The 25,711-nt window shown below is 40.0% G+C and overlaps 1 protein-coding gene across 5 annotated transcripts; it reads left to right on the forward strand.

Moving 5' to 3' along the window:
• The first annotated feature begins 4,100 nt into the window (after positions 1-4,100).
• Positions 4,101-25,076, forward strand: senp7 (SUMO specific peptidase 7). 5 transcript variants are annotated; one of them, XM_031292810.2, is made up of 24 exons: positions 4,106-4,299; positions 4,418-4,508; positions 5,769-5,857; positions 6,638-6,703; positions 6,783-6,889; positions 9,357-9,596; positions 10,871-10,995; positions 11,435-11,553; positions 11,824-12,148; positions 14,195-14,355; positions 16,606-16,728; positions 16,823-16,856; positions 18,778-19,005; positions 19,444-19,892; positions 20,249-20,376; positions 21,141-21,257; positions 21,369-21,485; positions 22,173-22,268; positions 22,655-22,875; positions 23,041-23,087; positions 23,176-23,219; positions 24,145-24,213; positions 24,299-24,449; positions 24,604-25,076. In XM_031292810.2, the coding sequence occupies exons 3-24, from the start codon at positions 5,801-5,803 to the stop codon at positions 24,739-24,741; spliced, it is 3,162 nt and encodes a 1,053-aa protein (XP_031148670.1). In that variant the 5' UTR covers positions 4,106-4,299; positions 4,418-4,508; positions 5,769-5,800; the 3' UTR covers positions 24,742-25,076. The 5 variants fall into 5 exon arrangements, with proteins under 5 accessions (XP_031148601.1, XP_031148834.1, XP_031148670.1 ...); XM_031292741.2 differs by lacking the exon at positions 4,418-4,508 and having other exon boundaries at positions 4,101-4,299; XM_036004335.1 differs by lacking the exon at positions 6,638-6,703.
• The last annotated feature ends 635 nt before the right edge of the window (positions 25,077-25,711 follow it).

Below are 25,711 nucleotides of genomic sequence, written 5' to 3' on the forward strand. Positions count from 1 at the left end.
AATTTGTTTTTTAGAATAGCAATAGAAATTCCAGACTTAACCTTGCCCATAGGGGGTCATATATGGTTTCCTGTAAAATGCCTCACCCGATTCTCCCATTGATGCCCCATATGTCCAGATCTACTGTATAATATGTGATAAAATCCAGTTTAAGATCTTAAAAATCTTATAAATCTCAAATATTAGAGGCCAAAAATTGTTTCCCGTTACATATTTCACCTGATTCAAAAACTACAGCTCCCATCCTGTCCCGTGATGGCCCACATGTGCATATCTACTGTGGAGATGTTGAGATAATTCAGCTCAAATATCAATATTCAATGTTATTTTTGTTCTTGGCACTCAAGGACACCGTACATAAGACATTTAGGCAGAACAATTGACATTAAGTGGAATAGGCTTTAAACAGATGTGTTTTGAGTTGCAATTTGAAATGGGGGAATGAATCAATGTTTCTAAGTTGGGGTGGTAATGAATTCCAGAGACGGGGAGCAGAGCGGCTGAATGCTCTGCTCCCCATGGTGGTGAGATGGGCGGAGGGGACCGACAGGTGTATGGAGGAAGAGGATCTGAGGGAGCGGGAGGGAGTGGGATGCTGGAGGAGATCAGACAAATATGGGGGGGGCGAGGTTGTGGATGGCCTTGAATGCAAACAGGAGGACTTTGAATTGGATATGGAACTGGACCGGGAGCCAGTGGAGCTGTTGGAGGACAGGAGTGATGTGGTGGATCGAGGGGGTTCGAGTTATGATGCGGGCAGCTGAATTCTGGACCAGTTGAAGTTTATGGAGGGATTTGTGAGGGAGGCCGAAGAGGAGAGAGTTACAATAATCCAGACGGTAAGTGACAAGACTGTGGACAAGGATGGCGGCAGTGTGGGGGGTAAGGGAGGGGCGGAGACGATTGATGTCTAATGGCCAAATATGGTTTACCGTTGAATGTGTCACCTGATTCATTAGGGATAGCTTCAGCGCATGATGTAGGGGGTGGATTGTCCTAATGTGGGTCACTGCCTGATATGCGGCATCTAAGCAAATGTACTGGCTTAACATGATCTGGTATGGGCCTTTTCTAGACTTCAAAATTAATGTGTGATGTACAGGGGGGGTGTAGTTTGCCATTAGGGGGCAGTGCAATACAGCAATTGTTGCAATAGTATTGTCAAAATGTTGTGGCCGATTTGAGTCAGTGGGTAGAGTAGGCGCACATATACTGAGAGGTTTATGCCTTGACGCAGAGGTACCGGGTTCGAATCCGACCTGTGACGATTTCCTGCATGTCTTCCCCCTCTTTCTCACCTAGCTGTCATGTCTGTCAAAATGTTGATTTTTGAGCTGGATTTTCTCCATAATTCCACAGTAGATACACAATTGCAGAGCCGTATATTAGAGGGAGTTTGGCCAACTCAAATCATGGGTACCATATTGGATACCATCGTCAGATGACTCTACAGTGTAACCCTATGGGGCGGATATGCTATCTTGAAATAAATTGCTTATTTTCACCATAAACAGGCATATACTGTACATGTTATTATCAACGTTTGTGAATATGTAAAAGGCCCTTACGGAAATATTCCAGTGTATATTTACCTTCTATATTGTAAATGGGCCTCTAAAAAATGCACATTGTAGTGAGTGACCACGTCAGGGGAGCAAGACAGGCCAAATACAGAAGGGCATTCAGTAACTTACTTGCGCTACCAACACACGATTTCTGTACTTCCAAAAACGTCATGACTAGCAACTGAACTGTTAACAAAGTTACTCACAGTCTTTTGACAGAATACACAATAAGACAATGATAATGCGACCGACAGCATACGGGTAAAAAGTGTTTTGGTCAGGTGTAAATCGTTGTAGGACAGGACCATAAACGTTATCACGCTAGCAATAATAACTTAGTAGTAACCAAGGCAAAGTTATGTATTAATAATAATTTGTGATCAAAATCAACATAAATGACATGCCTGCGTGGTCACAGTATATTACATCTGAGTTAGAGATGACAATTGAAGTCAGACTAGCTTAAATTCAAGTCATGACTATGGCAAGACCACAAGCGTTTCTAAGCATTTAGGTACATGGAGTGCTAGCGAAAAAGCTAACGCTAGCATTTGGCATGGCTAACTTCAAACTTCATTCATTTCTAAAGCAGTGTTAGAACTTTTTTTGGCAGCATGGTACACATTAACGATAGTATTACTATATTTGTCCTATGTAATTTGTTATCATAAGTCGAAGAGAGAAATTGACATTTACCTCACACAAAAATGAGTAGTCACTTGGCCCCCAGTTTGCTCTTTTCACCTTTAGGTCCCATACTTTTCGTTCATGGGGGAACTTGTGAAATCATTTGCCGCTTCCCTGTCTTTGATTGCAGCTAAACGCGCAACAGTTGGGCATTTAGCTTTAGCCATTGAACACATACATTTGTGGCATCCCATTCTTCAACCAGCATTTGTCGCAAGTCAGCCAACGTGGATGTGTTGGTCACTCTGGCACAAACAGCACGCCCAAGCTGATCCCACAAGTGTTCAATGGGGTTGAGGTCAGGACTGCTGGTGGAAGAATGGGATGTCATCCCACAGCAGCGTGTGACCAGGCTGGTGACCAGCATGAGGAGGAGGTGCCAGACTGTTGTGGCTGTGTATGGTTCTTTCACACGCTACTGAGGCTCCTGTTTGTGAAATGAATAAATTGTTCAATTGCCAATATGTCTTGTTTCTTCAAACTTCAATCATCCAATCCACCAAACACCAAACGAGTCAATGGTAGAATAAGCTGTTTGGCATTGGCAGAGAAGATTTGAAAAATCTTTCATGGGCGCAACCCACATACTCAGCGCTGCTGCTCATCCCACAAATGCATGTTCCTTAAAAATGGGGCACCATTTGAAAGGGAACTAAACAGGCTTTCCAACGGTATAAGATTTATTGCCAAAAAGCATTGTTACCACAGAGAAATAATCTACCAAACACAAATTTCCTTACTTTTTCTGCTAAGTTTAGTTGCTACACATAGGCCTACACAGCATGGATTTAATCAACAGAACAGGCAGCATAAGCACAATACTATGAATGAACAAGGTAAACACTAGATATCTGATAGTGGAAAATCATGGAAAGGCTGCAATGAAAGTACTGGCAATGCAGTGTCCTCATCGTATTACTAGGCTATCAGCTGTGGGAATGGATATATGCAGAGTGATAGAGTAAGCAGCGCGTTCTGCAAACAGTTGAAGTGATTAAACTGAGGCAGATGGGCCTACTCCACAGTGGATATGAGTAAATCTTGAGTGGGAATGGAAAGAATAGAACATGAGTGAAAAAAGATAAGTTCCTTTAAGTGTAGTTATTGCTTATGGTGATGAGAAATGTTATCATAAGCATCACTTGTAATGTAAAAAACAGATTTTTTGCTCAATGTTGCGATAAACACTGCCACCCAATGACCGAAACGTGCAAGTATAAGAAATAGAAAAAATAGAATTAGTTATAATAATAATAGTAATAAATCAAACATATTTACACAATAAACCTCTTTCTATAAACAGAAAAATAGAAATAGAAAAATAGAGTATATAAACACAGATATACAGATGAGTAAGGTGCAGATGAATAGAAATGAAATATTGCACAGTTGGAGGTAACACAGAGTAATAAATAATAAAGTGTAGTGCAGAATATTGTCCAGTGATGGCTCATATTGCAGAAACAGCTAGCAGTGCTACATTATGATGTTGTATTAAAGAGTCTGAATGTATTTATATAAAATATATTTTAAAATACCTTATCTTGATATAAATATAATTTGTTTGTTGATTATATTTTGTATTATTAATCTGATTATATTAGTAACAAAATGTAGATTAAATAAAAGTTACCAATACAATTTATAGTGGAGTAAATAGTTCAACAATGGCTTCCAAAACGTAGTGGAGTATAAATATACAGTGCCAGGAAATTTAAATACTCAAGTAAAATACAAGCATCTCAAAACTCTACTGTAAAAGTGCAGTAGGCTTCTTAAGTAAATTTACTTAGATAAAGGACAGTAATTGTGCGCGGGAACAATCTGTGAACTCTTTGTTCATCTCGCTCTTTTTCCTGATGCACTTCCGGTCTTCACCGGATGTTGCCAAGAAACATTGAAGCGCCTGTGAAGTACAGAATCGAGCCCAGCAAAATGTGTTCATACCACTCTGTTTGCAAGGTGTTGGTGCAAACGTCCGTGTGAAAATAGTTGTCTGCAATCTACTTATATTCTCCGTTGATATCGAGAGAAGCCCCGGTCTAGGGTAAGCTTTAGCCTTGCTACGTTTAGCCAGCATCATAGACAAGCTAGCCTTAACAAGCTAACTGTCGGCTAACGCTAGCGCTAGCAAACCAGGGATTTTCACTTTCTGTTGTGTCTAGGCACTTGGAGAAAAAACACTTTAAAAACAGAGGGTTGTTGCGGGGTCGTGCATGAAAATGACTAATAATATCAATGGCCTGTTTTAAATAGGTAAGTTGGCGTTACACGTGCTATCTATGCAACAAACATTGTAACTGTTAATTATATATTTAATAGTTTAAATACACACCGGATTTTAACATGTACATTTCGTCACTGTCAAATAAATGCAAGCACGCTGTATCCATCTACGTCATGCATACATGAAGCAACCTGTTTTTTCCAGCAACCTTTGCACTCTGATTCTTTATATTGATTATTTTCTTAATGTCAGAAAGAGCCAAGTAATAAAATAGTTAAATCCTATTTTAGTTGCTTTTTGTGAGGTAATTTAAATGCAACTGATTGTGTTTAATGGGCATATGATATCGTCTCATATCGATCGTGGCAGACTTTGTGATATCAGCAAATATTGTATCGTTGTCCAATGAATTGGATTTATATATATATTCGTATTTATATCGATGCATAGTGGTCAAATTAGAGCTAGGCAATATATCGATATTATATTGATATCATGAAATGAGACTAGCTATCGTCATAGATTTTGGCTATCGTAATATGGCATAAGTGTTGTATTTTCCTGGTTTTAAAGGCTGCATTACAGTAAAGTGATTTCATTTTCTTTCATTTTCTGAACTTACCAGACTGTTGTAACTGTTCTATTATTTGCCTTTACCCACTTAGTCATTATATCCACATTACTGATGATTATGATGATCAAAAATCTCATTGTGTAAATATTTTGTAAAAGCACCAATGGTCAACACTACAATATCGTTGCGGTATCGATATCGAGGTATTTGGTCAACAATATCGTGATATTTGATTTTCTCCATATCGCCCAGCCCTAGGTCAAATGTTTACCATGTCCAGCCTTGTTGTCCTTGTTTTAGCTGTATGTCTTTTTCTGTGTATGTCCATTGAGAGCAATGAAAAACCAGAGTCAAATTCCTTGTATGTATACACATACTTGGCCAATAAAGCTATTTCTGATTAACATCAGCTTAAAGAGACAGTCATTCTGCTTTCAGGTTACTACCCTGATTTTTTACCCTTAAGGTTTTATCTCCTGATTTGTTACTCTTGATATAATTAGTAGTACCTGTCGTTTTTGTAAATGCATGTTGGTTTAAATTACTTGATCGAGACACCTAGGTTATATGGGACCTTTTTACGTATCAAACAATTATACCTTGGTTATTGCTTAGAAAATAGTCCTTGTTTTATATTATACATGTTTAAAGTTGTACTTGCTGTGACAGAGATTGTTTATAATTTTCATATCATTTTTGAATGTGTTTCTTGCAGTTTTCTTGCTGTGCCTTACCAAATTGTGGACCATGATGGAGCGAAGAAGAGCCTTAACTATTCCATTTAATGTTGACAAGAATAACTTGGTATGTGTGAACTATGTTTTCATGACCTACATATGAGCTTTTAGTGTGCAGCATGAATTGCTTTCTCATCCTGGCAACATAATGTAGTGATGCTTGCTTTATGGTTGCCATCATAAATTGTGCTAATTTTATGTTGATCACAAGCTCATTGTGATTGTTTAATGGCTCTACCTTGTGCTTGCTTACACACAGATCTGCTCTGTGATTGCTTGATTGCTAACGTTGCTTTGCATAGTCAAAGCTGCTACTATGCTACAGTTACGGTTTCTCGGTTAATTGTGCAGCCTATAAAATGTACAGAAACTTTTGTCTGTTAAAATTGTGTAAAACCAAAGTTGATGCCTTCAAATTGCTTGTTTTGTCTGACCAACAGACAAAAACCTAACATTGTTAAATTTACCATCACACAAAGATGAAGCAAATCAGCAAATCTTTAGAATTGGAAAGCTGAAACGAGGTAATGTTAGTATTTACGCCTAATACATTACTTAAAAAGATGAATCAATCATCAAAATAGTTGCAGATGTATTACCTGTCGATCGACCAATCAATTAACTAATTAATGTTCGCTGCTTTAATACCAGTTTGGCTAAAAAGCTGCGACCACATGCCTGCATCACGTAGAAAAGTAATTTCAACATAGTGGATTACAGATCAAAGTCACAAGCTTTGCTCATTTGCACTTGCTGTTTTTGCAAATCTAAGGAAGAGTTTACATGCCTTTGGCTGATGCTTGTCTTTTCACAAAAGCATGGTAACTAACCACCTTGTGAATTTTAGATGGATAACCCACTCAAAATCTCCGTTCCATGTCTTTCATCAAAGTATGGGAAATTAGAAAGACAGGTACAGCAATATTTTTGCTCTCTGTCCATGGCTATTTTGGATTATTCTTGAGGCTCACACCGTTTCCTTGGCTTACCAGGTTTCCTGGACTACATTTGCAGATTGCAAACGCAGACATCGTGATTCACAGCATAAAAATGGTTCCATGCTGTTTGATCACAAGCATGCAACATTGGAAATGGCCAGGTAAGACTTTTTAGGCTGTTGAATGCAGTTTGAAATACCTGGTAATTTTTCTGCCTATCAGTTAAAACAAAACACAAATATGTCTTCGCTAAACTTTATTTTTTTCTTTTCAACTAAATCATTGGCTCTGCCTCGTACAGTGGCCCCCTGTCAACACCCAGAGGCAGCTTCTTCTTCTCCCAGAAAACTTCTGCTCTAACTCTGTTCTTTTAAATCAGGGCTTAAAACTTTTCTGTTTGTCACTACATTTTATTGTTTTATTTATTTATACATTTGTTTTAATCATATGTTGTATTGCAACTTTTATTCCAATGTTTGATATGCCTACTTTTGTTTAGCTTATTATTATTTTATTATTATTATTGGCAAGTTAACAGTGAAGATGCAGTCTGGAAATGTGAGGGAACGAGAGGGGTATGACAGACATGCAAAGGTCCATTGCGGTAATGTGGTATTTTAACCATTTGGCTACAGAGTCTTTTCCTTCTGTCTTTCTGTCTTATGTAAAGCACTTTGAATTGCCTTGGCTTGTTGTTGATGAAAGGTGCTATACAAATGCCCTTTCCTGTGTAGTAGGCCTGGGCGAAAAATCGATTGAATGAATTAATTCGAGTTTTTTGTCGCGGGCGATTTAAAAAATAAGTAAATCGAGTTTTTGTGTAATGGCGCATTTTTGGCTCCCCTGAGCTTCCGTAGCGTTAGTTTCACATAGCAGTATGGCAAGCGACAACAACAACAACAACATCATAGCACACATGAAACAGCAACAGCAAGCGACAACATGGCTACCGGTGAGAGTGGGAAGTTTGTTCCCAAGAAAGGAATAAAATCATCTGTTGTTTGGAACTGGTATGGGTTTGCTGCGACAGACGTGGAGCAAGAGACCCCACGCTGCAACATTTGCCTAAAGCCCATCACAGTCAAAGGCAGCAGCACCACAAACCTATTCCAACACCTGAAACAGAGACATCCAGCCGAATATGAAAAATCCCAGTCTCTCCGAGACGAACAAAACCGCAGTGACCAACAAACCTTAGCTAAAAAACAGCTAACTGTAGCCGAATCCTTTGCACAAGGCACCGCATATGACAGGAAAGATGAATCTGGTGGAGAACAATCACCGAAGCGGTCGCTTTATTATGTAGGGGGGAAAATCAGAAAAAAAATCGTAAATCGAATTAAAAAAAATAAAATCGGAGATTTTATTTTTAGGCCATATCGCCCAGCCCTACTGTGTAGTTGATTGCAGCTTTCATAAGATGGGGCTTTCACCCTGAATATTAAGTCTGAGTCTTATTAAAGTGGTTTACAGCAGTGTTCATTTTCATAAGCAGTATCAAACATTTCTGAAGCCTTTGAACATCTAAAGCAGGAATATAGGCTGCGCCTTTGGTGTTCAATGTAACAAATGAATTCCTAGTGTGTGTGTATATAGCTCAAATTGTCTTTTACACATAATACACCGCCTTCAGTTTCCTTTTAATTTGATGACTGTATGCATGTAATTTACAGGTGCTGTTTTTATTTTTATTTTGCATTTTGCATTTTAATTGGTGAGAGGTAACTTTATTTGAAAAGGCATCATCTTTCCAAATGTTTGAAACTGGGGTAAATTTATTTGTACAGTGACTGAATAACATTGCCTTTTTTGTCCAGCATATACCGCACGTGTCAACATTGTGTTATTAAGTTCATTAATACTTGCACTGTGAATTGCACACCATTTTGCCTTCTATAATACCAATGGTGGATAAAGTGATTCTTTTCACTTCTGTCTTGCTTTATTTGTTTTCAGAATCTTTAGTGTTGTCTAACTGTAAAAAAAAAAAAAAAAAAAAGAAACTCCCCTCCCACAAGAATTTAAACAGCTTTTTACACATGGCATTGCTGTTGCTGTTTAAGGTGAAGCAACTCCATCCATGCAAGTATCACGCTGTCTCCGCAGATTATACAGAAACCTGTGAAACCACGACTCCTCATTCCCACCATGTTTCATAAAAATTGGGTCTTTCAACCAGTTATTGGCTTTTCCGCCTTTAATTTTTGACAGGACAGCTAGGTGAGAAAGGGGAGAGAGGTGGAAGACATGCAGGAAATTGTTACAGGTCGGATTCGAACCCTGGACCTCTGCGTTGAGGCATAAACCTCTCAGTATATGTGCGCCTGCTCTGCCACTGATCCAACCCGGCCACAGTTATAGCCTTTTAATTTGAGAAAATATGACATATTACCTGCTTAAAGAAAACTAAAGCACCATGACTCAAGGCCAAGCTTATCATGACTGCACACATGGCTTATCTACACCCCTCCCTCTCCATCAGCTGGTATATCCAAAGTCTGACCGCTACCTACTGCGATAGTAGATGAGCTATAAGTTTGAATACCTTGAGAGGAAAATATGTTGTGGAGTCGAGAGACACTGCTCTAGGAAGGTTGCTAATAATTGCTTCTGTGTTTCATCCTGTAGGAGAAAGCCCCGCCTGATCCTGACCGATGTCCTAGAGACAGAACTGGGCAAGGCTTATATAGAAAGGATGAGAATGAGTCGAGGACGAGTGTCAAGTACACAGAGAGAGAGTGGTCGATGTAGAGAGGAACCCCTGATCTGCAGAGACATGAAGTCCAGTCAGAGGGAGGCCAGGAATGATAAAAACAAGAGTGTAACCCCTAAATGTAACCAGAAAACCACCTCCTCACCCACTCAAAGGTAGGATGTCCCTGTTAAAGGAATAGTTTAGCATTTTAGGGAATATGCTTTTTTGCTTTCCTGCTGAGAGTTGGAGGAGAACATTGATACCACTGTCTTATCTTTCTTATAAATATAAAGCTACATAAAGCAGCCAGTTAGCTTAGCATGACTGGAAACGGGGGGGAACAGCTAGCCTGGCTTTGTCCGTATGTAACAAAACTTGGCTCCTCTAAATGCCACTAATTAACAGTTTTTTTTCAAATTCGTACAAAAAGCGAAGTGTACTGTATGAACAAGTTGCAATAATGTGCCGGACTATTTCTTGGCCGGGGGCAATGACTTCCTGAAGATTTGTTGCCACAACCTTATGGACATATGAAAGTGCAACACATAACCCCACGTCTGTACTTTCCTCTCATGCTTAATCAATACCCCACTAATGGGTGAGGTGTCCCAATGTGGCAGTCAATATACTCCAGTGAAAGCTGATCACCCACTGCATTATTGAAACAGTTTCTCCCAATTCCTACTTTGGTGTTAATAACAATAAGTATGTTTTGAACGTTTTATGGTGCTAAGGACATTTACATGCATACAATCCTTTCTTTTGTAATAGAGTATGGCATTAAGGCTTTCTGGGTTCCAGGGTGTTCCACTTGTGGCTCCTGCACAGCACAGCTTTATTCCAGGGGGACTTGCAGTATCTCTGCAATAATAATAATAATAATAATAATAATAATAATAATACTACTCACATAGATGGACAGTTGCTGAGGAGAAAAGAGAATCACACCATTAAATGCCTGGTTGTAAATAATGAGACAGAAAATGGGACCCACTTGCAGAAAGAGCTGTCTCTTTGTCTTACAAATGATGTTGTACTGGTAAGAAATAAACCTAAATTGTCAGGATAATGTGGTGGTTTTTCACATAGACCTGTAATGAACAAAAATTTCCACAAAAACAGGAGGTATTCTTTATTAGGGTAATTTGTTTTTTGATAAGTTTAAGGAGAAATGACCTTTTAATGGAGTTTGGCTCCATTAATCCTTGGCTATCTCTAGATTTTCCAGGCAGAAACTTGGTGATTTTATTTGGAATTATATGACACAGAAAGATTTTGCAACTTGAGATTCTAGTTCAAATATGTGTTTCTGCATTTGTTTTGTTATGTATCTTGAATGAATACATGTATCGTGATTAGGTACGTTTTGAGAATTTAAAGTTTTACACTACTTCATGTGGCTTTGCACAACATAATCAGAACATTGTGTTAATCATTTTGTCTTCAGGTCAAGACTCAAGAGAAGGTCACAAAATGTTGATGATGGAGAGGACATAGAAGAAAGCAAAGATATCAAGGAGGTGATAATAGGAAAGGACAACGGAGACCACTTCAAATTTGCTGAAGTTGTAGGTGTGTAAACATGAAGGTATTCAGACACAGTTGCTGATGTCCTGCTGCTCTCCACATCCATTGTACTTCACTGAGTTATTCTGATGTTAGTTGTAGTTGAAGCTTTGACTTTATCACTTATGTTACGACTCGGAAAGCACCATGCTTACATTTTCCTGCTTTCCCCTGACCTTCTTTCCTATTTTCTTTTTAATATACGGGTTCTCGCAATGGGAAAGATTTATTGATACTCCCGGCCTTGCTTCCAGAGTAAATAAACAGATGCTATCCTTTATAGTTCTGTAAGATCAAACACTGCAGAATTTAATCACCTTCTCCCTTACAAACACGTCTTCTTTTCTCTTTCCTCAGAGAAGTAGTAGTAGTAGTAGTAGTAGTGGCCTGGTTGTCAGTACTGTATTTTAGCATGACAGGTTGATTGATTCTCTGTCTCATACAGATTGTGGGTTGTCTGTGAGCTGGGAGCCTGCCGAGGATACAGGAAGATGTGATGAGTTCTCCCCAGCCAGCATTAAGGATAAGTGGACTGATCCAGAAGAAGAAGTACAACACAGTGTGGTGAGTACTATACAGGGTCACAGCGATTCTTACCAAGGAGTAAACTTTTTATTTTTTCCTATAAAAGGCTTAAAACGTTAATTGACCAAATAAGTTTTAAAATGCATCGCTGTTGCAGCTCTTCTTTCAATCCTCTTTCTTGATATCAGTACTTTCCAACTCACTGCTGATCTCCAGCAGTGCAAGCATTGTGGCTCTTTCCAGACCAGAATGAGTTGTCTGATGAACTCGCACCTAAATTGAGGTCTGTATTCTGTGCTGTCTCAACAGAAGAGGAAAAGAAAGGATGCAGGTTCCCAGTGCAATGGGATAGGCAGCCCCAAACTCCACCGTGAGAGTGTGCTACGCCTCACTGGAGAAGACAGAAGAGATGGAGGACCGGCCCCTACACGTACTTGTCTGGAAGAAAGTGGAGAAGACGGAGATTTGGGGAGCCTGGATCGTACCATTGTACAGTTTGCGGTAGGAGCAGATGATCAAGCAGAAGTTCTGGTCCCAATCATCAGTCCTAATTTGGAAGCTGGAGACTTTATTGGTACTCCCAGTCTTTCATCTAGCCAGGACAACACAAACACAACCAGCCCCTCTGAACCCAGTGAGTACAAAAGCACAGCATGCCACATAATCTTCAGTTTTCAGTAGGGCATCACGATATGACTTTCAGTATTCTGCTAAAATTAGGGCTGCGCGATTATGGAAAAAATAATAATCACGAATATTTTGGTCAATATTGAAAGTTATGGTAACACTTTATGGTAAGGGTACATTCATTTTTTAATTCATGCATGAATTAATTCATGATTTGTGCATTACTTCATTCTTTTATATCTTATGAATCATCAGGAATTGACATGAGTTCATAGCCTCTCATTCATGACCTCATGCATGAACAACACATCAACTAAAGCATTAGGTAAGGTGGGTACATCATTATGCACAAGTTGTGTTCAAATCAGAATTTGATAATTCATGTAGGCCTACCCTTACCATAAAGTGTTACCAGTGTTATTCTAACCAACAACACACACACACAAATGTAATCTCATTTGATAGAGCAGATAGCTTCCCTATTGGAAACATTAATTCCTTATACAGTATTTAGAGGAGTGAATTTGCTCAAGAATCAATTTGTTGGCTGAAAGCCTACTGTGAAATTGCGCACAGATTTTTTTTATTTTGGCATTTTAGGCCTTTATTGGATAGGACAGCTTAGACATGAAAGGGGAGAGAGAGGAATCTCCCTGCTTTTGAAATGCGCGAACATTTCCACCCAGCGCTCGTCCGCTGACTTTCCAGCAGACCTGGAGGGACTGGTTAAAACAAGACAGATAAGAAGAGGCATTGCGACAATGTTGACAAATACATTGTAACGCTGGCTGCACAGATTATGCAGACGCAGATCGCTACGATTGATTGACACACACACGTTATTATTAAAATCATACACTGGATGCTTTATTAGTCTTTCTACATGGGTTTAGTTAATGATCGGGCTATAATAAGACCACGTCGGCTATGTAATCGCTACAACCGGGACACTTTTTTTGACTTTTGTCGGGACTCGGGACATGCAACTCAGAATCGGGACTGTCCCGGTCAAACTTGCGCTGAGTTTTTAAATTCCAGCAGATGATATGCACACGACTTGCCACCCTGACTGTATAGGCTGAGAGAGTTTATGGCTTCGGGAGGGGCGGATGTGCGCGTGTCATTCAGAACACAAGACAAATTAAGAGTGTTCTTGCAAAACAGAACATGGCAAAATAATCTTGCAATAATTTTCTCCATTTGTACTATTTTGGTGATCATTTGGAGTCGAAATCGAAATTCAATTAATTGCATTTCCCTAGCTAAAATACAACAACGTACTTGTTGAATTTAAAACAAATCAAAAGGAAATAATTTCCAACATTATTTTATTGAACAAATTGAACATTGAAATGAATATAAAAGATATGACATGAAAGAACGACAGTTACATTTTAAAGTGCAGTGTTCTACTGAAATTTTCTTTCAACTAACACAAAATAAATTCTCTGAGTGTCTTTTGCGATATGTCGCAGCCTTTTGCGATGTGTATATTGCACCAGTTGATATTGCAATAATGATAAAAAAACGATATATTGTGCAGCCCTAGTTTTCAGCCATGCCTTCACCTGCTAGTGCAGTCCTCTTTGTCTCCAAAGCTGAACGCTGCTACTCAGCGGTGACGTAAAACTCATCACTTGTGCTACTGTGAGCGAATGTTGCCGGACTACACCATTTTGTAAACATAGCCATACTTAGAAATAGAGTTTTATGGAGCTGATAGGCTAAATTAGCTTTGTATCAACTCATTTGACAATGGCTTGAATGTAACGGACGTTCGTGAATATAAAATAGTGCACTATAGCTTTAAATTATTCAGATAATGATATATTGGCTGATATTAATTTTTGCACATAAACTATATTTTAGCCTACCCACATGTCTTTTTTAGGATTACTACTGTCCTCTCCTTTGAAAGCCCATTACCTCTCCTTTATGCAGTGTCAATTAAGTGCATGTGTGTGCTTGTCTTTGAAAGCAGTAACTAGCATAACTTCCAAGTATAATTCACACTGGGCCTGATGTGTTGTTCTTCTTCTTGGTTGTATTTCAGTTGTGCTGTCCAGTGATGATGAGGAGAGCGGTAACGTTCCTCAGCGCTGCAGCCCAGCGGCCCAAAGACTGATCACTGTGGGAGACACAGTAATACAGGGACAATCCTCGCAGGAAGCTGTGGCCAAACGGCAAGAAGCTTCTGACATACAGGACATGCAGGTTGGCAGAATGTGTCCCTGTATTATGTTTGATACAACAGAAACGCGTTTCATAAAAGATCAAGAATGTTACTGTGTGACAACTTAGTCTTGTATTTGACCCAACAAGAGCAGAGCAGATATGGATTTTGGGATATAGTAAAAGGAAAATTGAGATTATTCTGAACTAGTTAATACTTTTTACTAGGGGTGTAATGATACACTTATTCGTATTGAACCGTTCGGTACGAGGCTTTCGATTAGGTACGCATTACAAACCGAACGATTTCGTTGGACGAATCCTATTTCATTTTTCAATTTTTCATTCAAGAGCTTAAATTGTGTGAAATATAATGTTCTCAGTGCTGCTGCACTCAACAAGGCAGCCCAAACAACCTAACGGGCAACGCTGTCTGCCCTTCCCGCTCCCAAAGAAAAACACTCTACTCCAGTCAGGCATGCTATGCTGAACTAGCTCGTTGCAATGTGGCTAGTAACGTTAATGCGACTATTACCAGACCAGAATTAGTAGATCCTCCAATAACCAGCAGGTCTGGCGTTTGGAGCCACTTTGGTTTCCCTGTAAGTTATGAGGGTGATGGCAAGAGAGTGGTGGATAAAAAAAACAACGGTATGTCGCATCTGCTACACGAGAATAGTCTACACCAGTGGGAATACTACAAACATGTCAACTAGGGGTGGTACGGTTCACAAAATCCACGGTTCGGTTCGTATCACAGTTTTTGGGTCACGGTTTTCGGTTCTGTACGGTTCTTGTTATTTTTTCTTTTAATCTTTAACACTCCAGAAATATACTTCAGCATATGATATATAGCTAAAATTAGCATATTGAATGCATGTTGCACAATACATGCACACAGTGGCAGTTCTATCTATTGTTTTATTTCCGCTGTCATAATAGGTAACATGAAATCCAAAATGTTTCCGAACCGAGCAGTTCGGATGTTTTTTCATGAACCGTACCACCCCTAATGTCAACTCATTTACGCCGACATCACCTCAGTGTGTCAATAACTGGAACTAGACGAAAACAAGAAGCAACATGCACGCTACAAACTATCCCCGCAGCATTTAAGCAGCAGTTTCCAACTGATTCAAACAGGGCAAAAGACATCACTGCAGCGATTGGTACATTTATAGCGGAGGATATGAGACCCTACTCTGTAGTGGAAAACGCAGGTTTTACGAACATGGTTAAAGTAATTGAGCCCAGTTACACTATTCCTTCACGAGCCCATTTCAGCCAGACCGTAATTCTTGCTTTTTACAAAAAAACAAAAGCCCAAATAGAGAACCAATATTCCGAAGCACCAGCTGTTGCTCTAACAGCAGACGGATGGACGTCAAGGGCTACACAAAGCTACCTGACTGTAACGTGTATATTTTTTTTATATGGAGCTGTTTTTGTTTTATATGCTGCTAAGAAGACACCCCAGAAGGTGGGTCAAGTATAGCTCTGTCTTTGTTCAAAGTAAAAAAAAGCTCATACTTTATGTTAGTTTTAATAAATTAAAAATTAGTAAAAATCAAGTAAATTTCTCTGGAATTTCTTTCTTTTTGCTGTATCGAAAGCGTACCGAACCGTGATACCACTGTCTCGTATCGAACGGAACCGTGAATTTTGTGAACCGTTACACCCCTAGTTTTTACCACTGTGGTGATTGGTTTCTCCTTGGCTGTCGAAACCTGTCAAAAATGATAAGATACATTTCTTGTGTTTATAATGCCTGCATGTTTGCAGGATAGTGCACCCCTCAAAGTTTTAAAGCTTGACTATATATAAAAAAATCATGTTGTTGAAGGATCAGTGGCAGAGGCCTGCAGTCACAAAAGCTTGAGCTAACAGGAGCTTCATATGAGCTTCATTTTACTATGAGTTCTACCTTTTAATCAGAAATATTTACATAATTTTTAGCCCCCCATTTCCGCTCATGCTTACAAGATATTATTGAGAGAGATGTTTTGATAACAAGATACCAAAAAGTCATAGCGTGCATTGCTGTCAACTGCAGCTGTCATTGATGTTACTACCGCTAGATGGCACCATAGTAAGAAAGTTTTAAATCCTACACTTGGTGGCTTCAAAATATTGAAAAAGGAAAAATAACGATATTTATGAAAATATTGGTTTAAACTGTTTTGCTTGACCTTACAGCTCCGTCTCATTGTAGTATTGGAGGTTATTGTACTGTTATGTATTACTGTTAGCCCCATTTTCTCCTAACTGTGTGTGTATGTTTGTGTGTTGCAGGTGTTGCATGTAGTTGTAGATGTTCCTGGTTCAGTGGTAGTTTCTCCCATCCCCAGTATAAACTACTCCTTCTCCACGCTGCACTGCGGAGGTTACAAAGGGAAAGCGAATGGAGACATCATGGTAACTTGTATAAACCACAAATATGTCATATTTCAGTATTCGTATCACATTTCAGGACATGAAGTGTAACACGGTTTCAACTCTTCTTTCACAGATAGCAGACCAAGAAATCATCATACCACTGACAGGTAATGATGTGAATAGATTTTTTTTTTAACTTTGGTGTCAAGTACACTGAAGTATAATCACAGTTTATGATTATACTTGAGTGTACCTAACCCTAACCCCTGGATCGTAGAACCTCCTTGTTTTGGTCATGCCGTCTGCACACCTTCTACTCCCATCTTAGTGGTCTATTTCAGATACTAAAGTGTGTGTGTGTGTGTGTGTGTGTGTGTGTGTGTGTGTGTGTGTTCCTGGATTAGCGCTCAAGGCCCTAGTGCACTTTCTCCCTCTGAGCCTGTGAAATTTCCCTTCAGGGAACTAAGGTGGTTATTCCTTGAGATTTGATCTTGGCCATGTGTGTGTAAGAAGTGTCTTTTGTTAAACAAAATAGGTTGCATATTAGTATTGGAAAACAATGTTCTGCTGTAGATACATTTTCTCGAAAGTACAAGTTTGTTTCTGAAAAACAAATCACGATTAAATAACCTTGAATGAAAGAATGCCTGATTACTTTAGCCTTGAGCTGAACCTTCAGAGAGTTCCCCAAACATTTACAGGACAATAGCCGCTTTCCGACCGGAGGGATTTTTGCAGTTCCTAGAACGTAAAATTCCTTGGACCCTTTTTTTCTCATGTTACGACTGGACCGATTTGGGGATTTTTAAGTTCCTCTTCCTGTAACTCTTTCAGCTCCTACTTTAGGGCAGGGTCTTTTCGCTGTTCCCTTTTCAGCATATGAACCTAGGTCAACGAGGGTCGGGTTTCCCCGGTACAGACAGACCCACAATGGAAAAATGTTAACAATTTTCGCCATCTTATTCATCACTAATTTCACTTCTGACAATGTTTTATGCGAGAAACCAACTGTTTAGATTTCGAATATAGGCAGTCTTGCGAAATTGATACTGAATTGACAATTTGCTTCAAAGTTTTCGGAGTTCAGAAGCTCCATGAAGTGAGGCGACAGCCAGCAGGCGCCTGCCGGGGCCGCTAGATCATCGCTCGGCCAGTCATGTTCAGAGACCCCGCTGTAAGCTGGAGGTCTCTCAGACCGGTCTCGTAAATAAGAGGCTTTTATTTCGCCGTTGACGGTTCGTTTGCTTAAATATCACAACACATGTCCATCATAAGATTAACAGGAACCTGTGGTTAACTGTCTTTTCGGAGTTAAACTCCACCTCGCCGGCTGTCTCACACACACACACACACACACACACACACACACACACACACACACACACACACACACACACACACACACACACACACACGCAGGCAGAGGCGGGGGAGAGAGATACCCATTTCTCTTTGGGAGACTTGTTTAAATTATGACAAATATGCGATATACATTAGATTTAGTATTTAGTTCATACTTTTTTTGGTGTATTTGTTTTCTGATTTTAACGTTATAAAGAACGTTGCCGTGCTTGCATCACTCCCTTACCCTTCCTATGGCCACTTGGCCAGTGCGAATGTAAATGGAAAAAACAGTTTTAGGGGAGAGTAGTTAGTAGATCTGCTTAGAAGTGGACTTTTCCTATAACTACGTTCCTGTAACTACTTGGTCAGAAAGCGACTATAGTCAGTCATGCTTTGCAATCCAACATTTTTTTGCACAACAGAATTGATATCGATATTTTTAGCAAAAAATGTGCATAGCAATGTCTGTCAATTAGTCTGACCACCACTTTGGTGCAGACTGAAATATCTGAAAGAACTATTGGATGGATTGCCATTAGGTAGGGCCACTGGAATAGCCACACAGAGGCTTAAATCTGCAGGATATTGGATTGACTTTTTTTTGCATATGGAAGTTGATATAATGCTTTTACTGCTGCTAAAACGTGAGGTGTATCCCTGTTTTTTTGTTTGTGAGGCAGTTTTCATCATTTGATACTAACACTGCGAGCTGCTAAGCTAACCTCACCACCTCTTTCTCCCCAGACGCTGATAAACAGGTGGATGTGATGTTAATCATTGAGCGTAAAGACCTGAGGAGGTACAGTGTTTGGGAGCAGCAGGAACTCGAGGACCGGGAGTTTCACCTTAGAGGCGACGAGGATCCTTTTCCCGCCGCCGTCCTTCTGTTTTGTGTGTCCGAAACTGCTGCAGCTGCTTTAGAGGGAGACCTCCTCAAGCTGTGTGTCAAACAAGATGGAACCATGAACACTGGTGAGACCACCAGAAGGCTCAGAGTACACTTCAGCCTTACTTTTTCTCAATGTTTTTTTGAAGACACGTAGCATTTAGGTTGCATTTACTTTAAATCTAATTGACTGTATTTTTATGAAAAATGATATGTTTATGAATGACAAAGATAAATGAGCTTATATTCTGATCACAGTCAAGTCAAAAAAGGCAGAAGTGTTAGTTTTAAATGGTGAATATTATTATATGACCTTTATAAATTATAGTGTGGTCTAGACCTACTCTATCTGTAAAGTGTCTCGAGATAACTCTTGTTATGATTTGATACTATAAATAAAATTTAATTGAATAGATTTCTATGTAACTTGGCAGCTTTGTTTTATTGTTTATGTCACATTATTCTCAGTGTTAATCTGCGTAGGTATATGGTAACGGTGTTATAATTTTTTTTTATTTTAATAGGCAAGGTGAGCCCCTTCATCTTGCTGACTCTGACAAATCCTGTGGAGGGAATGGAGGGGGCTTTAATGCGCTCCCTCCTGGACATTGACTGTCTCAACAGTCTGGCACATGAAGAATCCATCCATGGTGCAGGCAAAGTTAGTTATTTGGAAGGCTTCTACACTCCTGTTCTTTCTCTGGATGATAGCATAGAGCTGATTAGAAGAACTGGACTGGACACTCACCTGCTGTCTCTGCTGGGCCTGGAGAGCACTGACCCTAGACTTGACACAGACCAGGATGGTCCATATTCTGATACAGATGAAAGCACCACACCACACATCCAGCTGGAGGGTGATTCACAGAAAGAGACAGTACTCGAGCTGGAGACAGCAACAGAACAAGACACAGGGACCCAAATTAAACCAGAGGAGGATCGGCAAGAACAAGACCTTGAACATCCCTCTGAGGTAAGTTGTTAGCAAGTTGTTTTGGCTTGCGACCTTTTAAAACAAAGCCGTATCTACCTCTTGCATATGTTTACAGGTTGTGACCATTTAATTTAGAGTTCTTTGCTATATTTGAATCATTTATAGAGTCCCCAAAACTTTAAATTGTGTTTATTCACAAGAGCAAAAGCAAAAATTAGAGGAAAGTAAATAAACATAACTGTTGGCAGCAGAAACAGTTTTTTCTTCTTTCACTTCCAGTTAATCATCTTCCAACCCCTAAGGTTTATTTTGTGTCCCCTTGTGGGCATTCTAGTTGGGAACCACTTGGCAATAATAAATTATCTTGCTCCTTTGATATGAATTTCCTCCTACAGAAGAAAAAGGAGGATCCCACTCCTGTATACACACTGTGTCATCGTAGAACCAGAGGATCCTACTCCGCGTTCCTGTGTAAACCAGATTCCAGATGGACTAAATTTAAACATCATGGCCTGGCTCGCAGGCAAGTAACCTACATTATCATATATGCAGCTTCTAATGCAGCCTGGCGCAGCAGGGGTTGGCACGTGGCTTCTAAATTTGTGCAGCCAATGCAGTTCACTCTTAAAGGAACATGGCGACTTATTGGGACTTTAGCTTATTCACCATAACCCCCAGAGTTAGACAAGTCGATACACACCCTTCTCATCTCTGTGCGTGTTGTAACGCTGTCTGACGCCCCCAGCGCTAGCTAAGCCTAGCACAGATCCTGGAGGTAGCCGGTTCCAACAAGCCTACTGCTCCGAATAAGTGACAAAATAACGCCAACATGTTCCTGTTTACATGTTATGATTTGTATAGTCACAGGGTGTACAAATAACACAATACAAATAAATGCTGGGGACGTCAGACAGAGTTACAACACGCATGGAGATGAGAAGGGTGTGTATCGACTTGTCTAACTCTGGGGGTTACGGTGAATAAGCTAATGTCCTTTTAAGTTAAGTTCCTTTAAGAATACAAATACAGTATAGCGATCCAAGGTTTTCTCTCTGGATTCTGACACCTCACCTCATGGTATTTGCTGAATACAGGATAACGATGTAATACCAGTGCTCTCTTTTTCCCAAATTTAAAACTGGAAACTCTCACTGCATGGAACTCAATAAGATCATTTTAATGTGAGATAAGTAGGAGACACTAAAGTCTGTACCTTAATGTTACAAATCTATAATACTACCGTCATTGTAAACTGGCTCATTCTTCTTTTCTTCCACCTCTGCTTAGGTTGATCCAGTTTCCTCCTCCGCCATTGAAAGGAGGAATAACTGTCACAATGGAGGACCTGCAGTGCCTTGACAGCGGGCACTTTCTCAATGATGTTATCATTGATTTTTACCTCAAGTAAGTAATGTATAAAAAAAAAAAATGGCTTTCAATTGACTTTGGTTCCTCAAGGTTTGTGGAGAAGGGATCCTCTTTGAATATATGTGTGTGGATGTGTTTTTGAACCAGATACCTCCTCCAGAATGCCTCTGCTGCTGTGGCCGAGCGCACCCATGTCTTCAGCAGCTTCTTCTACAAGCAGCTGACACGGAGGGACAACGCCAGTGAAGGCGTCACCAGTGACTCGTAAGTAGTGCTGGCATAAAATGAACAAAACCAAACTTTTCTGTTGAGACTTTTATAAATTTTGTATGTAATGGTCTGCCTATGTGCTGCTTCCAGGAAATAGCCACAGCCTTGCAAGCTCGAGTCTGACAGTTGCAAAATCTTTCTTCTTCTTGTGTTTTAAGTACTGCCAAACTATCAGCCAGGTATCAAAATGGAAACGACATAACCAACGTTAACAGTATTACAGTGTTAATAATTGTTTTGCATATTAATCTAAATATGTTATTGTCCATATTTCTACTACTGTCACAATACAACATACATATGTGTTCGCGACTTTTGTGGTTATACTAAAAAAAAGAATATATAACTAGAGTCAACACAAGTCTCACTATAAATAAATTAAAACGCTCTATAGTTTCATTAGTTATCAGCTTAGTGTAGCCTTTAACTTATTTTTTTGAAAGTTAAAAGGAGAATAAATTGCTTAACTTCCACTCAGCACTGCCCATGATGCGCTCTTGGTACACAATGCTTGAGACTCGAGAATTTAAAAAACTCAAAAGTTCGGTATATTTGAAGGTCCAGACCTGGTATTTACTGGAGTGACATAAGACTTGGGACTTTTCAGCACCACTCCCAAGTGTCTACACGTATTTGTATTATCTGAAACACTGTTAAAACTTAATTTTTTTGTGCACCCAGCTGTCAGAGGCAGAGGCGGCACCAACGGGTGAAGACGTGGACACGACACGTGGACATCTTCAATAAAGACTTCCTGTTTGTGCCTGTCAATCAGGAGTGAGTTACATTTTTATACTTTTTATTGATCCCCAGTGGGAATTTACACTGTTAGTAATTTACTACACACAGGCCTGAAATACACACATGCTCAGGACCTATTTAATGCACAAATGGAGAGATGTCAGAGTGAGTGGGCTGCCAGTGCTGGACCGGCGCCCAGCGCGGTTGAGGGGGGAGGGAAGTGAACCGGCATCTCTCCAGCTACGAATACACACTCTGTACTTTGGTCCATACGGGGACTTGAACCAGCGAGTCCTCCAGTTCCCAGCCCAACTCCCTACTGACTGAGCTACTGCCACCCCCAAATACATGAAGATGTGTATTCTACAGAGGTTTTTTGTATAAATCAAATTATATATCACATTGCTTTGTTGTCTGTTTAGGGCTCATTGGTATTTAGTTGTCATCTGCTTTCCTGGATTGGACAAGCCCAAATCTGAGGCCTGGAGTGGTACAAACTCGCAAACAGGAAAGAACCATGGTGGGACAGGCGAGTTACAGGAACAAGAGGTGGCTCAAGGGTCTAAAAGCCCAAATGATGACACCGAGACACCATCCACACCACCTACATTAAACCACAGTGACAGCATGGACACAGAGACAGGTATGCTTGACTAAATGATACATGCCTTCTTTGTCAGGATCAACGAACAGCATGCAGTGGCTTTTCATTGCAATTTTCCTGTGTTTCTGGTGTACTTTTTAAAAACGTTATTAATGTTGTGATTGCAAAGCTAAAGGTGTTGGGTTGGTTTCATGTGTTTTTTAGAAAAGCCTCAAGAAGAATCCACCAAAGACCCGACACCTGGTCCAGTGGTAAGAAATGATTCTGTTATGTGCTCACTAGGAATAACAATGTTTTTTTTTTTTAACGAATTGCGTCTAATTATTACTTTGTTTGTAGAACTGCACAGAGCGGACCTTCCAGAAGAAAACTGTCAGTAAGAGGTGAGTGTGTGCCGGTACACAGTTACGTTATTCTGCTGCCTGTTATACGAGAATGAGAACTGGTGCAGTTTTTCACATGAAGCCCCCTAGAAAATCTGTCCATACTTGTTGTGTGCACGATTTCACTTTTTGTGTTAAACATTTTATGTTTTATGCCGACCCTATTGAAATATTTGATTTACTGCTGGCTTCAGTGTATCTAAAGAGCAGTCTAATGAGAAAATGTGTCAACAGTCCTGTTCTTCACACGTTTATACATCATATTAACACAATCTCTACCATTATTTAGTATAGTTATATAAACTCAAATATAAAAATAAAGCCCTTTTTTAAGATTATTTTTTGGGGCTTTTCCGCCTTTAATTGATAGGACAGCTAGGTGGGAAAGGGGAGAGAGAAGGGGAAGACAGGAATGTAGGAAATCGTCTCGGGTTGGACTCGAACCCTGGACCTCTGCGTCGAGGCATAAGCCTCTAAGTATATGTGCGCCTGCTCTACCCACTGACCCAACCCGGCCACTAAAGCCCTTTTTTAAAGCAATTCTGGTTCAGTTGGGCTTCCTATTCATTTGTATCCTATCAAACACTGGATATAAATTATATAGGTATGTCCTGCAGTAGTATGTTCACAGATACTACAAACACTGATTCAATGCAGTCCAAAAGCACGTTCACACCTACCTGTCTTGTATACATTTACTACAGTGCATTGATTGAGTTTATTGGTGTTTTTTGCTCCTTCCAGGCAGCGCTGCTCCGTTGGGGGCAAAAAAACTAGCACTAGGATTAGGCACTGGTTATGGTTAGGGTTAAAGTTAGGGTTAGGTGCCTTGGAGGCAGCAGTCGCAGAGCTGCCTGGAAGGAGCAGTTGGGAGCAAAAAACACCATAGAGCATTGATTGACAGATGTACGTCTCCTCTTTCTAGGCCGTGTATTCTTATCATGGATTCCCTCAAGCTTTCTCTTCATGAGCGGGTCTTCAAACTCTTACGGGAGTAAGTATGACACTTTGAATCCATCCGTCTGTTCATCCGCGTGTGTTTATAAATAGATGTAAGATAATGTGTATTTGTCCCTCAGGTACTTGCAGTCAGAATGGGAGGTCCGTCGTGGTTCGTCGAGGGACTTTAGTCCTGATCAGATGCAAAGCTCACACTGCCAAGTTCCCCTTCAAGACAACAGCAGCGACTGCGGCCTCTACCTGCTGCAATACGTCGAGAGTTTTTTGAAGGTAAAGAACTTGACAGCATCTCTAGGGCTCTTACCTAGTCTGCCATGTTTTAATGTAATATTGGATCAGCAACGGCTTTAATTAAATCTTTATGTTTAGATCAGTGGGATAGGCATATGTACACAATAATGGGGAATTCTGCTTCTGTTCTCAGGACCCTGTGGTGCACTTTGATCTCCCTCTACAACTACAACGTTGGTTTCCACGGCAGCAGGTGCGGAGGAAACGAGACGAAATCAGAGATCTGGTACTTAACCTTTACCGACATCAAAACCTGGATAGTAACAGATAGACAGATGAAACAGCTCTGCTGTTCAGTGCATCACATTCCTGTAACCATTATTAATCACTGCTCATACTGAGCGACAGACATTTCAGCGTGAACTGAAAATATTCCCTTTGCGTTAGATGCTGTTATCATTTTCTGCATTAACTCAAACAAAACATGTGAACCTCTGACTGTGTGTGGATCCTGGGAGGAGGCATCAGTTACTTTCAACACCAGGGTTCAACAATAAGAGTTACCCGATGGGCCCGGGGGCAAGTAAAACACCACGTCGGGCAAGTAAATATAACAACCCATTTGTCTGTTCGGGACTGGCGGCTCTCGTTAGAAGAAGAAGAAGAAGAAGAAGAAGAAGAAGAAGAAGAAGAAGAAGATGGCGGCTGCGTATAAGCTAAAGCGAAAGAGAGTGTTTCAGGCGTCATGGAAGAACGAATTTTCTCGGGTGGCAGGAGAGGACGTCGATTTTTTTATAAAAGCATTTTTTTGTATTTATTTTCTATGAAGAATCATAGAAAAATTTACAAAAGTATAACAACGTTAAGCCTCGTTTGTACAGCAAGTTGTAAAGTGTTTTTGTTGAATTTACGTGCTTTGCTGATATTTGATAGACATTTGAGGTCATATGTGACTTGGTATTTCAGTTTGTCATTGGTTTTCTAATCAAAACTGTTCTGATTCTGCAGTCTTTGCATCAGTACAGCTTTACTCGATAAACACAAGCATATTGAACAACACTTTATACGTTTCCATTCCAATTTCATTATAAAATGACATGAAGCTTCGGGAACTGGAATCCCAACATTAAGCAGCAGTTCCATCTTTTGCCCCTTATTGGATACATGGAATAAAAATTAAAAAAACTCAGTCACTCAGTGCCTCACTCAGTTATCCTGTTAGGAGACTTGACAGTCTCTACAAATCATAAGTAAACTAGGATCATTCACGCACCTCTCTTTGCAACAAAGCTGATTGTTGT

The sequence above is a fragment of the Sander lucioperca genome, chromosome 8 (genome assembly GCF_008315115.2).
Source record: "Sander lucioperca isolate FBNREF2018 chromosome 8, SLUC_FBN_1.2, whole genome shotgun sequence".
In the NCBI taxonomy this organism is placed as follows: domain Eukaryota; kingdom Metazoa; phylum Chordata; class Actinopteri; order Perciformes; family Percidae; genus Sander; species Sander lucioperca.